Here is a 14,035-nt window from a genome sequence, read left to right as displayed (position 1 = left end):
TGGTCTCTTTACATAGCAGCCTCTACCATCAGTGTGTGAATGTGTAGGTGTGACTTGCAGTGTAAAAGCACTTTGAGTAGTCAGAAGACTAGAAAATAAATATACAAGCTGAAGTCCATTTAGCATTCACCTCATTTTACCTGCATAGCAATCCCAGAAGAAATACAAACGTCTATTTATCGCAAAATTGCTCAGACAATAAATGATTCATACCATGGTTTCACATTTGGGAGGGTGTAAAGGTCCAGTGAGATTTGAGATAAAATCAAACATAGTTCCGAAATGGGTCTGCGTGTAGTCGTCACATGGAGCAGCGCTTTAACTGACCTGACAGGCTTGAAGGGTTTGGGTTCTGGAGCGGGTCTGCTGTTGTACATTTTGATGATTTCTCGGATGCTGGAGGTGGGCTCCGGCTGAGACGGAGAGGAAGGTGGGGGTGTTGGTATCGGGGGATTTGCTTGTCTGGCAGGGGGAGAGCGAGGACGCCTCACTGTGAAAAATCAAAGCTTTGATTCATTTTCTATCATTTATATATACGATTGTGTTTTCATTAGAAGCGGACTAGACAACATATGATCTCTGACTTTTTTTTATTTCTCACCCTCAGGTTTCGGTGCTGTGGATGGGGGTGAACGGTGAGGTGATGGGGGGGAGTGTTGCCTGTGTCTGGGTGGACTGTAGCGGGCCGGTTGAGATTTTGGAGTTCTGGATTTACTGGGAGGCTGAGAACCTGGAGGACAGGAGAGTAACGTTGTCATAACACTTTAAAAACACTCAGTCACAAAGTAAAAACTCAAACATGGTACAGAGATTCTCAGCAGCAGATCTGATATTTGGTTAATACGGAAAAATAAAAGGATTGACTGCAGTGATGTAGTGATCTGGTACAAAAAGGGGCACCACATTGTTGAGAAAAATTAGGACCCATGACTGAAAGAGGCTCTAAATATTAAAACTAGTTTAGTTCAAGTTCCCTTGAGATAAAAAAATACATATCCTGGTTTTAATCCAGCGTTTATGTGTTTAATATTTATCTGCCAAATATATTTTAATTAAGAGTTTTTAAGTATTTTTACATTAAATTACTGTATTTTCTCTTCCTGTAAAACTCTTCGAGGGTGTCGCTATAGCTTTAACACTAAACCCGCTACTACCTTAAACACAATGTTTTAAGACAGGTGAGATGACTCTTCTTAAATTTTCAAGTTAAAAAAAGGAAGTCAATTACAATAAATAAATATTGGATTCAACTGAACCAGTCCCGTCTGTCACAGAGGTAGGAGTCAAGGTGTTTTACTCTCTGCCCGTCCTTCCCACTTTGAAGGCTTTTTTAAAAGTCTAACAGCGCGTTAAAAAAAAGATTCATTGTATCACCTGCGTCTCCGATCTACTCACCAATCTTCTGGAAGTATTCCCTCTTGTCTCTGAAAGACTGACGGTCTTCTGGGTATGGCATGTCCACTTCTCTCTGTGAAGGAAATATTACAAATATGAACAAATCTCATGAACAGATCAGAACCACATGCAGCTCTTCTGCAATAAGAGTAATGAGCTGTCTGTTTTTAGTGTTTATAACTCGTGTGAGCCTCTCTTTTCACATGTGGATTGATGTTTGCTCTTACTGTTTTTCATTTATTAATACTACAGTGGAGGCAGATAAATGTTTGCAGCACTGGAGTCCAAACTTGCCTCCCCGAGGGAACAATTCATAGCTCTAAGTCACGTGACCTGCAGGAAGCTTGGAGGGCAACAAGAGTTTGGAAAAGTATGGACAACCATTGAACACTGCGGAGCTGCAGCACAGGCTCATGAATCTCTTTAAAACGACGCATGTTTACATCCCCTGACCACCACAGAAAAACAGCTGTATGAAGATGGACTGCAGGTTTTAAGGAACTTTCAACCATTACACAGCATACGGGACTCTCCTTCAATCACTCATAACGGTCCTTGGCAGAACTTCACTTCAGTGATGTTTACATTTATCTAGTGAAACTTAAAGTAAACAAAAGTACTGACAACTTAACAAGTTTTTGATGTGGCTGGGTCCATTATGTTACCAAATAGTGTGACTCACGAGGATCTCTAATTGATCGTCATTTTTTGTAGGAAAAATCCTAAAGTAAACAAAGACTAGTCGACTCCTGACGGGCTGTGTCTGCTCCAAAGACACTTTACAATTTCAAAATGGACAGACAATTACAGGCATTGATGTCGGCTCTGCTCATCAGTTTTTAGATTGTTTGCCTTTATCACTGTAAGCAAATGAGGCGTAACTGTGGCTCGAAAATAATATAATGATGTACTGGAGTTACTGTAGGCGTTTATCAAGACAGTTCAGGAGAAGGAGCACTTTAATCCTCCTGAACTATGACCTGCTCATCCACCCAAACTGTGGGTCCATTATGTCTGCCTGTGGTCTGCCGTACCAGAGTCAGAAAGAAAGTGGACCGAGATCAAGCTTTGCAATCGATCTTGGTACGGTTGTTTGGTCTGCACCAGGATCTGATTCATGACCGTGACCAGCTATGAGGACACTGAGGTCTGGACTTTGGTCATTTTTTCAAAAAACAAGACAGCAAAAATGGTGTGTGGTATGGTATGAAGCACTAGATGGCTTTAACTTTGAAAATACTCGTACAGAAATGCCACAAAGATAATTTGCTTTTCAAATAGGAAGTAAGTGGGCTGCCTGGTGTATGGGTTGCATTTGAAGGCATGAATTTGGAATGTCCTGAAATACCTTGAAGAAGGAAACATTAGGAGAAAACAATTTGGACCTCAATATTTTCTCAACCCTTGTTACGACCTTGCTTTGATTGACAACTTTCACACCAGCAGAAACAGACTGCACTAACTGTTAAACCAAGTTAGTTTAAACCAAACAGGTTAGGTGTTTGTTCAAACAAAATCAGCAAACCAGATAAATGAACAGGCGACTCATCCAAGTGTCTTTTAATTCAATCAAATATGAATAAGACTTTCAGTTAGTGGTTGTAGCGACTTGTTAAATCAAACTTAGCCTGCTTCATCATCGATTGTAATTTATGAAATGAACATCACGCTGTATGGAAGAAGACTTGAAATGTACTTTTTGACTTTCGTCTTTTTGCACTCAGTAGAGTCATATCCCGGAGGCTTATATACGTACAGTCTATGAGCTAAACATACATGAAGTGAACAGACAGCTGGTAGACATTTAACAAAGAATGCACTGAAAAAAAAAGATATGGATGTTTAAAAATATCAGCTATTCAAAAAAAGACCTACCTCTGGCTCTGGCTGCCTTTGGCTGCGTCGAGGAGCAGGAGCTTTGGATCGGACAGGTGGGGGGGGTGAGGGAGATTGAGGGGACGGTGAGCGTTGCCTTGGCCTCCGCTCTGATGGACGGCTGCGCCGCTCCTCCTGCTCCTCCCTCTTCCTCTGCTTCTCCTGCTCCTCCCTCTTCTTCTGCTTCTCCTGCTCCTCCCTCTTCTTCTGCTTCTTCTGCTGCTCCTGCGTCTGCTGCTGGGACAGAGTCATCGCCTGCATGGTCATCTGCTGCGCCTGAGGAGAAACAAGAAGAGGAACGACAGGAGGGTAACGACTTAGATGGGAGGAGGGAGAAGGAGGAAGGTAAGACAGAGAGACAAGATGAGTATAGTAGGTGTGTGTTTCCTTACCATGAGGAAGGCCTGCTGGTTGATGAGAGCTTGCTGTGTTGCAGCCATCTGCGTGGGGTCAGCGACAGGAGCGGCCGCCATCGGAGTCTGAGGCATCATCATAGCTGTGCCAATAAAAAGTATCTTTCAGCAACTACTCAGCTTAAATCAAATCTATAACACACTCTGCAGTACTCACAAATAAATGTTTTCTGATTTGCAAAACCCCTATTCAGTGTGCAAAATTCACATCACTGTGACTGTCACAGAGGACGAAGTGGTCCTCCCTCTGTACCGCCTTCTGAGGTCGTAACAGAGGTGGTTGTAACAGGCTGGACAGCATCGAGACGGGATCCAAGGAGCCAGCTGGGGGAAACAAGCGCTGTGTTTGTGCATGTGGAGTGTGTGTGTGTGGAGCTCTTGATGGCCCTGTGAATTCACTGACTGAGACATCAATATCATGCAGACCTTGTGAAATCAATAAGCATGTACAAAGACGTGATGTTGCGGAAACAGGGTAAGGACAAAAAAAACAAAACGTGTCATGACATAGTGCCAGTTCATTCTTTAAATGGATCCTTGTGGCTCTTCCAGTGATAACACATTTTTTTTGATTGACACCTAGGTATTGATTGTTGTCGTTTTGGTGGCTCCACCTGGAGCACAGACTTTGTGGGTTCCAGTCTTCAACACCTCGCATCATGCTATGCTCTCACACACACCCACATGACCCCTGATGATACAGACAGAAGACGCCTCATAACTACTGTTGTAAGCATATTTCATTCCTTTTGTGATAAACTATTTCTTCACTCCTGAATCCTCCCGTCTTTTGTCATGACCCACGAGCCGGGTTATGACTCCAGGACTCTTTACACGTGAGCTTTTGCTTTGCCTTTTTTCTTCATTAAATTGATCTTAAGATCTGCTTTCGGTTCCTCGACACTTTGTGATGACGCTTAAGGTGATATACTGTAAGAGCCCAAAAGCAGTTTTGGGTTTCAATGCCTTGCTTGAGGCAGTTCCAAAGAGTTACCACATACCAGCGTGCCAGTCCAGTTTGTATAGATGTGGGCAGGCTGTGTGTTAGCTCTAACCTATTAACATTTACACAGGAAGAAATACCACAGAGACATCCACTCCTGAGCCAGTTACCTCATATTTATCAGATCTCTTGAAATCCTTATACCCTTTATTTATATGTATTTGTTTAGCTTTTTATGTCTTTATTACAGATAGGACAGTGGATAGAGTCAGAAATCAGTGAGAGAGAGAGAGAGTGCGGAATGACATGCAGCAAAGGCCTCTCGCTTTGTGGACTGCAGCAAAGTGAACCAACCACTAGTTCACCGGGGCGCAATTCCTCACACCCTCTCTCTGCTGGTCATCCTCAGCAGAACTCAGGGTTGACCACGCTTTTCAGTTGCGGGACCCCGACAAAGTCCTCCTGCTTACATCTACACGGTGTTTAATAAGCTCTCCGTCAAATGTTTAAGTCGCCTGCTCTGCATGTATCGTGTTCAGTGAACGAAAAGGTGCGTATGGGGAGATTACCTGGCATGGTTGGCATGGCTGTTGGCATCATGGGAGTTGCACCATAGGTGGGCACTGAAGGCATTCCTGTGCAGAGCCAAAAACACAGAGATGAGAAAACTTAAAGGCCGTCACAAAAAAGGTCCAACGCTTCCAAAAGTTTCAGAAATCAAAACAAAGATTAATTCTGTGGACATAAAATGAATGTCTGTGCTTACCCATGGGATAACTTGGCATCGTCATTGGTATACCTGAAATCACAAAGTTCACTTCTCACTACGGTCTCTACAGCAACATAAATATTTAAGTGCAAAATAAGAAAGATAAAATCATCTCAGACAAAACGACATTTACAGTTTTAAGGTGATATATACACTCAGCTTGATCACAATCTTGAAGACCACTTTTAACAGTATATACTAGAACACACTCTATTTATCGAGTGTTAAAGAAGATTGTAATAATGTAATGTGCGGGGTCTGGCTCGGTGTCAATCCCAGCTCCTTGAGTCCACATGTTGAAGGGTCCTCGGGCAAAACAATAAAACCCCAAATTGCTCCCAAAGGCTTTACCAGCAGCGTGTAGATATGATCGTTACTGACGGGCGGTTGGACACTCTTCTTGGCAGCCTCCGCCATCAGTGAGTGAATGTGTGTGTGAAAGGGTTAATGCAACATGTGGTGTGAAAGGGCTCTGAGTAGTTGGAAGACTCCTGAGCAGTTTTCTTACCGGCTCCGTACATGCTGTGCATGGGTCCAATCCCTCCTCCTCCTCTCATCCTGCGGTGCAGCATGGCTACTCTGTCCATGTCCTACACACACACACACACACACACACACACACACACACACACACACACACACACACACACACACACACACACACACACACACAATTACAATCACAAACAAACGGAGTGCTGTGACTGGAAAGGTGACTTCACACACTCAGTAATAAGATACAACCAGAGACACACAATCCACCAGAGACCTCTGAGCATGCTCAACCACCCCATGAGATAAAACTTTAATGCATCAAAGAACGTTGATGCTTTTACTCTGACATGATGTTAAAAAGACAAACGTCACTGACTGGAGGTCCTTGGTCCAGCACGGGGTCGAACAAGTCGTCGACATAGGCATCCATTTGTCGACCACGGCCTGCAAACAGGAGGACAGAAAAACCTTACAATTCACATCACCACCGCTCCCTCTGAGAGCACTGTGTCATCATCATAAGACTGTTAATGAGAAGTGGGTGAAGCCGATTGGGTTTAAAGCAAAGTCATTGCAGTACAGGTAGTCCACAAAGACTCCACAAAGCGCTGGGTGACTTGACGTGGCAATGCTTCATGTCTTTAGTCGGGACAATTCAAAGTCACTCGATAACATTTGAGCCTGAGATCCCAACAGTCTCAGTTACATGATGTCAGCCAGTGTTTGAGCACAACCTCTGGGAACTCAGTCAAGTGAAAGTTCACTCTAAGTTACCGACAGACCAGCTGTTGAGATGCACCAAGGAGAGGATGAAGTTTTTGATTTGTGGTTTTATTATTCATAGCTTTCACGTGGGCAGGAAAGGCTTTCCACCACTGGACGCTATGGAGATTTGATGTCTAAGTTGCTACCTACGTGTTTTAATCAGCTTTATTAACTAAAACAGAACTGAGTCGTTGTTCAATTGTATGCACGAGCTGATGAGCAGACAAGCCCGGGTTGTGCTTCTGAAGTATCCGATGTGAGAAAGAAAACCCAGATAGGAGGAGATTGTGGATTATTGCTCTTATTTGCCTGCTGTCCCTTTAGGGAACAAAGAACAGCCTTCTCCTCATCCTGACATTAAACATTGTGTTAACTTAAATATTTTTTGCCTTTAAATAACATTACTGCCCCAGAACACCGACTGACAGTAGCCATGGTACTTACGATAACTAGCTAATGTTAGCACTCATTTATGCTTTGATGACGAATTTCTTGCCCTTCACTTCTGCAGCCGCAGCATTATTGACCCACACACAAATACATAAAGCTTATTTTGTAGAATTTCATCCTTGCGGCAATGTAAGGGGAAGAATTCTTCACTTTGTTCACGTAAACATTGCAGAAGTGACTTTCTGGCGAGGACTTTGCTGTTTTTAATGATTGAAATATCGAATTGAAGGAAACAGTTTAAGAGTGGCAGGAGCCCAAAACTTGCAGTTTATCTTGATCTCTGTTTTTCTGAGTTGGTCAGGTAATGTAAATATGCAACGTTTTGAAGTGATGAGAAATGAAAAAAGCACGTGCTGCAGCTCCACAGAGTGTTCAAAGCTTGGCTCCTACCCCTCTCCACCAGTCGCGTCTCTGAAAGCTATGAATTGCGAAAAACTGCTTGGCCCATAAAAAAACAACACAAACTCTTGGGTTGGCTTTCACCCTCTTTGAGGCGCTTAAGGAGCGGCTTGAGATGTAGAGTGACGTGGAGTTTGGTCTGCTTTCTGTTGGACAGGTTTGTGCTAGCTTGCTAAATTATCAGCTTTTCCATTACAACATATGTAATATTGTCAGGTAGCTTTCAGTGTAGGTACAAGCAGTAAACGTGCACGCTAATTCCTGCTATTAACCAATATTAATAACTTAACGTTTCAGGGGGGGGGGGCGTGAGAGGCAGGGGGACTTTCAGTATTAGTGTCTTTATTCACGCTTGAATGATAAACAAGCCTCCAGTCACTAGGTGGCAGCAGTGCTCAAACTAATCAACAGGCTGCCTGTTCAACCCAGTAGAAGAAGTACACAGAACACAAAATGAGTTAATAAACTGAACTTGGAAATTGTTTGAAGTTGTTGCAGATGTTATCTCAGCTCATTTTATTCATCTATTTTGATAATCAGGTGATTGTATGCAGAATGCTGGTGCCAGCAACTCGTACAGTTGTTTGTACAGATAAATAAATGAATATTATCAGGTTCTCAAGAGTATATCAAATTCAGGGGGGGACGTGAAAACATTTCTGAAATAATTGAGAACCACTGGTTTACTGTCAGACGCAGTGGGCGTACGCTTCTGGTGGCGATGAGCAACGAATTTGCCACGGACTCTACTTTTAAAGGTATTATGATTATGGAAATGTTTCTGCTGCTGGATATGGGTGGGTGTGATTGGCAGTTAAATAACGTGTCAGATGCACCTGAGATTTAGACGTCAGGAGGAGGAAGTGAAAGGAGGTGTCAGCTGCGGTTTGAGGAACAGATATGGACTCTTTTTGGAGCGCTAAACAACACAACACCTACCTTCTTGTGGATACTCTCTGGCCCAGAGGTTTCCCTCATATGGAGGCAGGCCAGGAGCTTGCATGGGAGGTGCTGGTGGAATGAAGTCATCCAGATCTGTAGATGGCATCCTGGATTTAAAAAGAGACAGAGAGATGCTCACTGTGTTAGCAAATATTTTACAATAATCCAGGATCTTTGTCACTGGTGATTTATAACTAATCTTAATTAAAAATCCATGTACCTCTCCACTGTGTGTAAACCGGTATTGACTATTTGGATTTTATTATATTCTGTAAACAATTAGGATTAAAATGCCAGTTTTACTATATTTCTTATTATTTTTCACTTATCCATCTAATTCTAGTAAGAGCTGCTTTTAACTTGTTCTGCATACAGCTGCTCAGGCAGATAAATAAACATTTAAGACACTTGTCTACTTCTTTACCTGTCCTCGTGGCTGCTGAACAGGTAGTCAGAGTTCGAAGAGGTGGGAGTCCCAGGTGGCGGCAGAACTTCAGCTTCAACTCCGGCCAGAAGATCCATGACAAAGTCCGAACCGGCCAGGTCTGACCAGCCGTCGTCGGTCAGGAGAGACACCGACCAGCCCTGCCCCGCCTCCGACACGCCTCTGAGACACATTAACACGTGGAGAGGAATGAAAACTACAGCATGAAGCTTGAGAAACAGGAAAATATGGACATGTAGGGAAATTCATGAGTCAATAAAAGTTAAGAGACTTGATGTTCAGGAGCGGCGAAGTACCTGAAGTGAAGGAGCCATGAGGCCAGCTGCTCTCCTGTGGTCCAGGACTCCACTTCAGTTGTCAGCTGTTCATCTGAGAACACATTCAAAGGTTTATACCTGCTGAAATTTTTAACGCTCGAGTCATTGACAGTTTCATGATGGGTTGATTTGTGTCACCGTTGAATGTGTGTACATCCAGCATCATGGCACCCTTCCTTTGGTTGCTGGTCCACTCCAGCTCAGTTGGGGGGTAAGTCCGGGCAGTGGGAGCGGGGAGCTGCAGAGATGTCAGCAGTTTGTGTTGGCACAGTGAGCGGTACTCCCCTGGGCCGCGATCAGACACGTACCTGCACAGGAAATGCTGCAGACTGAGTCTCTTTCATGGAAAAAAGGGCACAGTTTACCTTCTTTTAAAAGTGCGAGAATAAATCTTAACATGGTGGGGCACGACAACTAAAGAAATGCCAGACAAGAAAAAAGTTAGAGTAAAGCTTTACAGCCTTGTAAATTTGAAGGCTAGCACAGTAGCAAACTATTTTCCATTTCTAAAGACGCGTTTAAAGAATATAATCAGCCGCTTATCTCATATTTCTGGCAGAGACCAATCATTTGGTTTTGAGTATGTTGAGTAAGTGGAGCGAAATTATTTAAAAGAAAGGCAGATACTCCTGAGTCACTGGAAGAGGAAAAACTCACTCTCTTATGAAGGATGGGCTTATGAGAGAGGAACATATTTTCTGTTGCACCAGCTAGATCTATATTTGCTTGTGTGGGGTTTACTGCTCTGCTATCTGCCTGTAACTTGAGAGGTCAGTTTAGTCATTTGATTTATTTTACTTTTGGCCAGATGTGTTTAACCTGGGACAGACAGTGTGTGCAAAGTTTTTATTATCATTATTTCAGTTTGTTGCTCTGTTTGAAGGTCTGCACAGCGGGAAACTACTGTATGCCTATCAGACAGGAGGGGGTCCGGGTGGTCTCATGAGGAAAGACATGACGTAAAAATGGCAATGCAGAAGTAGCGGACGTAGCAACAGAGTCTGCTAAACGATGCTTTAATGATGACGACAGAGTGCCAATATCTACAAAGAGCGAAAAGGAACATACTTGTGAAACATAATGCAGAAGTTGACTGCACAGTGATCACACCGCTTGTGAGCAGAGGTGAATTTTCCGGATAATATCCTGCTGCTTTGTCAAATCTGCTCAGAGGCGCTGCTTGTCAACAGGCAAGGCATGCAACAGCTTGGGGCCCCAGGAATGGCTCAAAATGTGTTTGCAATGACAAGTAGGATACCTGCTTCAGGGGTCCACTCCCTCTCGTTGTGCTGCGAAAACTGTTCACATTTATTTGTGTCTTTTAATTTATGACATAAATGTAAATTTTTTGCCTAGGGCCCTAACAGACTCTAGAATCGCCACTGAATCCGCTCACTCAAACTTCATGTGCAACCCTAGGAGGCTGGCAGGAGAAACTCCAGCTAAAATCCGACTGAAAAATCAGTTTGTTTGTGTTCACACATGCAGCTCTTCTGGAGGTTTCAGGAGTGTTGTTTAAGTGTGAACAAGGCTTATGAATTTATGCAGTTCGGTGTTAGTTAAGAAAGTTTAACCAAATCGTTGCACCTACTTGAGCAGGGGTTTGTCCAGTGTTGGTGACGGGGTGAAGGCACTGAGGCAGCAGGCGAGCAGCAGCCAGCCCCTCAGACCGCCCTGATCCTCCTGCAGGCCCCACGTGTGGTAGGCCAGCTGGGCCAGGATCTCGTCCCTCAAGGCCGGCCTGCTCTGTCCCTTCTCCACAATGTAGTTACCCAGCATCTGTTCCTGCCATCTGCTGAGGTCGGACTCACCTGTAAACCGCAAGATCTGAGGAGAAACGGGAAAAACATTCACTGCATGAGCTAAACCAACGAGAATAAAAAAAAAAAACTCAACGGAATCAATCAGTGTCATGTACCAGTTTGTAAATCTCCAGGGCAGTTCTGGCATCTTCGGGTTCCAGAGCGGTGAGGGGTCTCTGGAGGGGGTGTCCCTGAGGCTGGCACCACGTGTCCTACAACATGAGGAAACTCTCAAAGATTAGAAATAAAATACCTTCCCTTTGAGGAGGAATGGCTCTGCTAGTGTCTTCAGCCGGTTGTTTGCAAACTGTAAGCATGTGGAGCATAAACGTGTATCCAGCTGTTACCATGACGACTACAGGCCGTGGTTAAAAGGCTACTTTGGAGAGGGTCACTTATGACATGCTAATTCAGATATGTTTGTAAGGTTACGAACTGATAAAGCGTCAACTCTTGGCATAAGATAGATTTTTTTATTTATTTATATCAAACCTGAGAAAAAACTTGGATTAGATGATTTTCTGCAGCTGGTAAAGCTGCTAAACACGAGACAACGATGACACCAATAAGGATACAGGCTACTGCATGGTCACTCTCTCTTTTATCCCGTCATCGTCCACTTCCTGTTAGCCTCAGCCGTTTTATCAAACAGTGCAGAGACGAGCTAACAGTCTTCTTTTTATAACTGAAGGATGCTGTGTGACCTATAGTGCCTTAAAGCCGTACACACTTCCTGGGAGAAGTTACATGCTGCAGTAAACAAGCGATCAGGCAGTGTTGTGGACCATGAGAGAGAGGCCATTCTCACTGTTACTGTGCTATTAAATCGACTTTTGAAACTACTGTTTAAAGGTGGAAAAGTTACATAGTGTTGCTTTAACAATATAGACAGAAAATATGTCAAACAAAAAGGACCATTGTTTAAAAATACCTTGAAAAAGTTAGACTTAAAATGAGAGTCACAACAGAAAGACTATCAAGTTTTCTTCTTATCTCAACAACAAATTTGTTCTTTTTTTTTGGGTGGCTGTGGCTCAGTTGGCCGAGTTGGTCGTCTCTCAACCGGAAGGTCGGGGGTTCGATCCCTGCAGCAACATTTCTGATTTGTCCTTGGGCAAGACACCCCAAGCTGCTCCCGCTGCTTTGGCGGCGGCGCATGAATGTGTATGATTTGGATTAGTTACTTCTGATGGTCTCTTTACAGTTCACTTATCAGTAAGTGAATGTGTAGGTGTGACCTGCGGTGATATAATAATGTACAGAAACAAACCAGGACTTGATTAAAAGTTTAAGTGTATATTTGTTCTTGTGCTCACCTTGAGTACGGACTTGGCATAGCGAGAGAACGGGTATCTGTCTATATCCCGAGGCAGAGTGAGTCTGTGTTCTGCCTTCACCTGTGGAGGTCCCACCACTGTGACTCCTGACCTGGGCTGCCTCCCTGCTGGACAGAGACGGAACAACAATCACAAACATGACGACACGGTGAAACAGCGTTGTGTACGTTGATTTCTCTTGATGTGTTTGTTATGAAGCTGACCTGCTGCACTGTGAAGTCTGGCTGACAGCTCAGCGGGGATCTCCAACATCCCCACATCCTGACAGGAAAAACAAGATGAAGAGATTGTTTTAAAAAAATCCTCTTTTGATGAAACAGAAACAGAAGGCTCTTTTACGCCCTTACCATTCCTGGAGAAACAGATTTTTTCTTTGTCACCGCCTTTACTTTGTTCTTCTCATGAAATTCCTGAAATTAACACACACAAAGAAACGGTTTGTCAGTCTTGTGCTTCTCCTCAGGTGAGTTATCTGCCTCTTATCCACGTTCATTAACAACACTCCATCACCTGCCAACGCAATGTGTTCAATCTGACCTATTCTTAGACGCATGTCCAGTTTTATACTCCGGTAACACCCACTGTCCTGAAGCCCCACCTTGTTCATTACAACAGTTCCAAGAGTCCAAAGATTTTTTTTTTATCAGGAGGTTTACAGCTTCCAGAGGGGAGGAAAGTCCCTGCTTAAGGGCAGCGGCACTCAAATATGATAACATCAATGTTCACCATAACATGTGAGTATGTTTGTCAAAAAGTACAGTATTAGTATAAATGTTTTCCATAATCTGTTGTTTGATCAACTTAATATGATGGCCGACAGGTGCAAGCGCTGAGCAAAGGCTGAAACTACTTACATTGACAAAACCGTGCAGCAAATTAAAGGAGCATCATGTAACTCTGACTCCTAGTGTTTAAAATGGGTACTGCAGGGCAAATTCAAAACATTATAGAGAGCTGTCTCCCCCCGCCCCCTCCTCTCTAGAGTCCATGCTCACTCAGGTCACCATGTGGTGGACACTGAAGCTTCAGTGTTTAGCCAGCTCTGCATCGGTCTGTAAACCTTTCTGTGTTCTAACCTCTCTCCATTTTTCAAAGGCATCTCCAATATTGATCCTAGTTTGAGCACGTTTCTGCTCGTGGAGCTTATTAGAAACATGCAGAGGCTTTTTAGGTCGGGTACAATCACTTCTATCTGAACCACTTCTCTTCCATCACTGCAACACCTGTTGGTTTGACCTGATAACTGCTCTCATATCTGGCAAACAGAGGGACGTCCAAAACAGTCGTTTGGGGGTGCCTTAAAACCGCCTACCTTCTCTGGTCCAAACAAATCCAGAGCATTCAGGACCAGAATCTAAAGTTAGAAGGAGAACATACTGGCTGCTGTATTGTTTACAGAGAAGCACTTCAACATAGCATGTTTCCTTAAAGTCTGATCATATAGTAAGCTCACTTTATCATTTCACTCACTACACATCTTACTGATTGGACCTTTAAATATTGCTGAAAATTCAAAATCAAATGCAATAGCTGAAATGCAGCCCAGATTAAACAAACATGCTGCAAAAAGATGAAAGAACTCCATTAACATTAAACGTGCTGCAAATACAAAAAGGTTACAAAGTCAAAAACACAAACAGAAACAACAATGTAAATCGTTTCAGCCTTTGCCAGGCACTTGCACTTGT

General features: G+C 43.4%; 1 protein-coding gene across 1 annotated transcript in view; it reads right to left on the bottom strand.

The window, feature by feature from the left end:
• Positions 1 to 14,035, bottom strand: part of myo15b (myosin XVB) — a gene marked incomplete at its 5' end in the record, with an annotated part of 50,761 nt that overhangs the window by 13,741 nt on the left and 22,985 nt on the right. The window contains 18 exon segments of the mRNA XM_061028161.1: positions 328 to 490; positions 602 to 730; positions 1,396 to 1,464; positions 3,267 to 3,546; positions 3,663 to 3,766; positions 5,196 to 5,261; positions 5,393 to 5,425; positions 5,904 to 5,985; positions 6,267 to 6,334; positions 8,444 to 8,553; positions 8,871 to 9,053; positions 9,188 to 9,260; positions 9,347 to 9,516; positions 10,800 to 11,035; positions 11,127 to 11,222; positions 12,327 to 12,451; positions 12,551 to 12,608; positions 12,695 to 12,757. Coding sequence (XP_060884144.1) covers positions 328 to 490; positions 602 to 730; positions 1,396 to 1,464; positions 3,267 to 3,546; positions 3,663 to 3,766; positions 5,196 to 5,261; positions 5,393 to 5,425; positions 5,904 to 5,985; positions 6,267 to 6,334; positions 8,444 to 8,553; positions 8,871 to 9,053; positions 9,188 to 9,260; positions 9,347 to 9,516; positions 10,800 to 11,035; positions 11,127 to 11,222; positions 12,327 to 12,451; positions 12,551 to 12,608; positions 12,695 to 12,757 — 2,108 coding nt within the window.

The sequence above is a fragment of the Labrus mixtus genome, chromosome 21 (assembly GCF_963584025.1).
Source record: "Labrus mixtus chromosome 21, fLabMix1.1, whole genome shotgun sequence".
NCBI classification, from domain to species: domain Eukaryota; kingdom Metazoa; phylum Chordata; class Actinopteri; order Labriformes; family Labridae; genus Labrus; species Labrus mixtus.
Note: the sequence above shows the minus strand (reverse complement) of the source record. Positions and strands in the feature narration are given on the sequence as shown.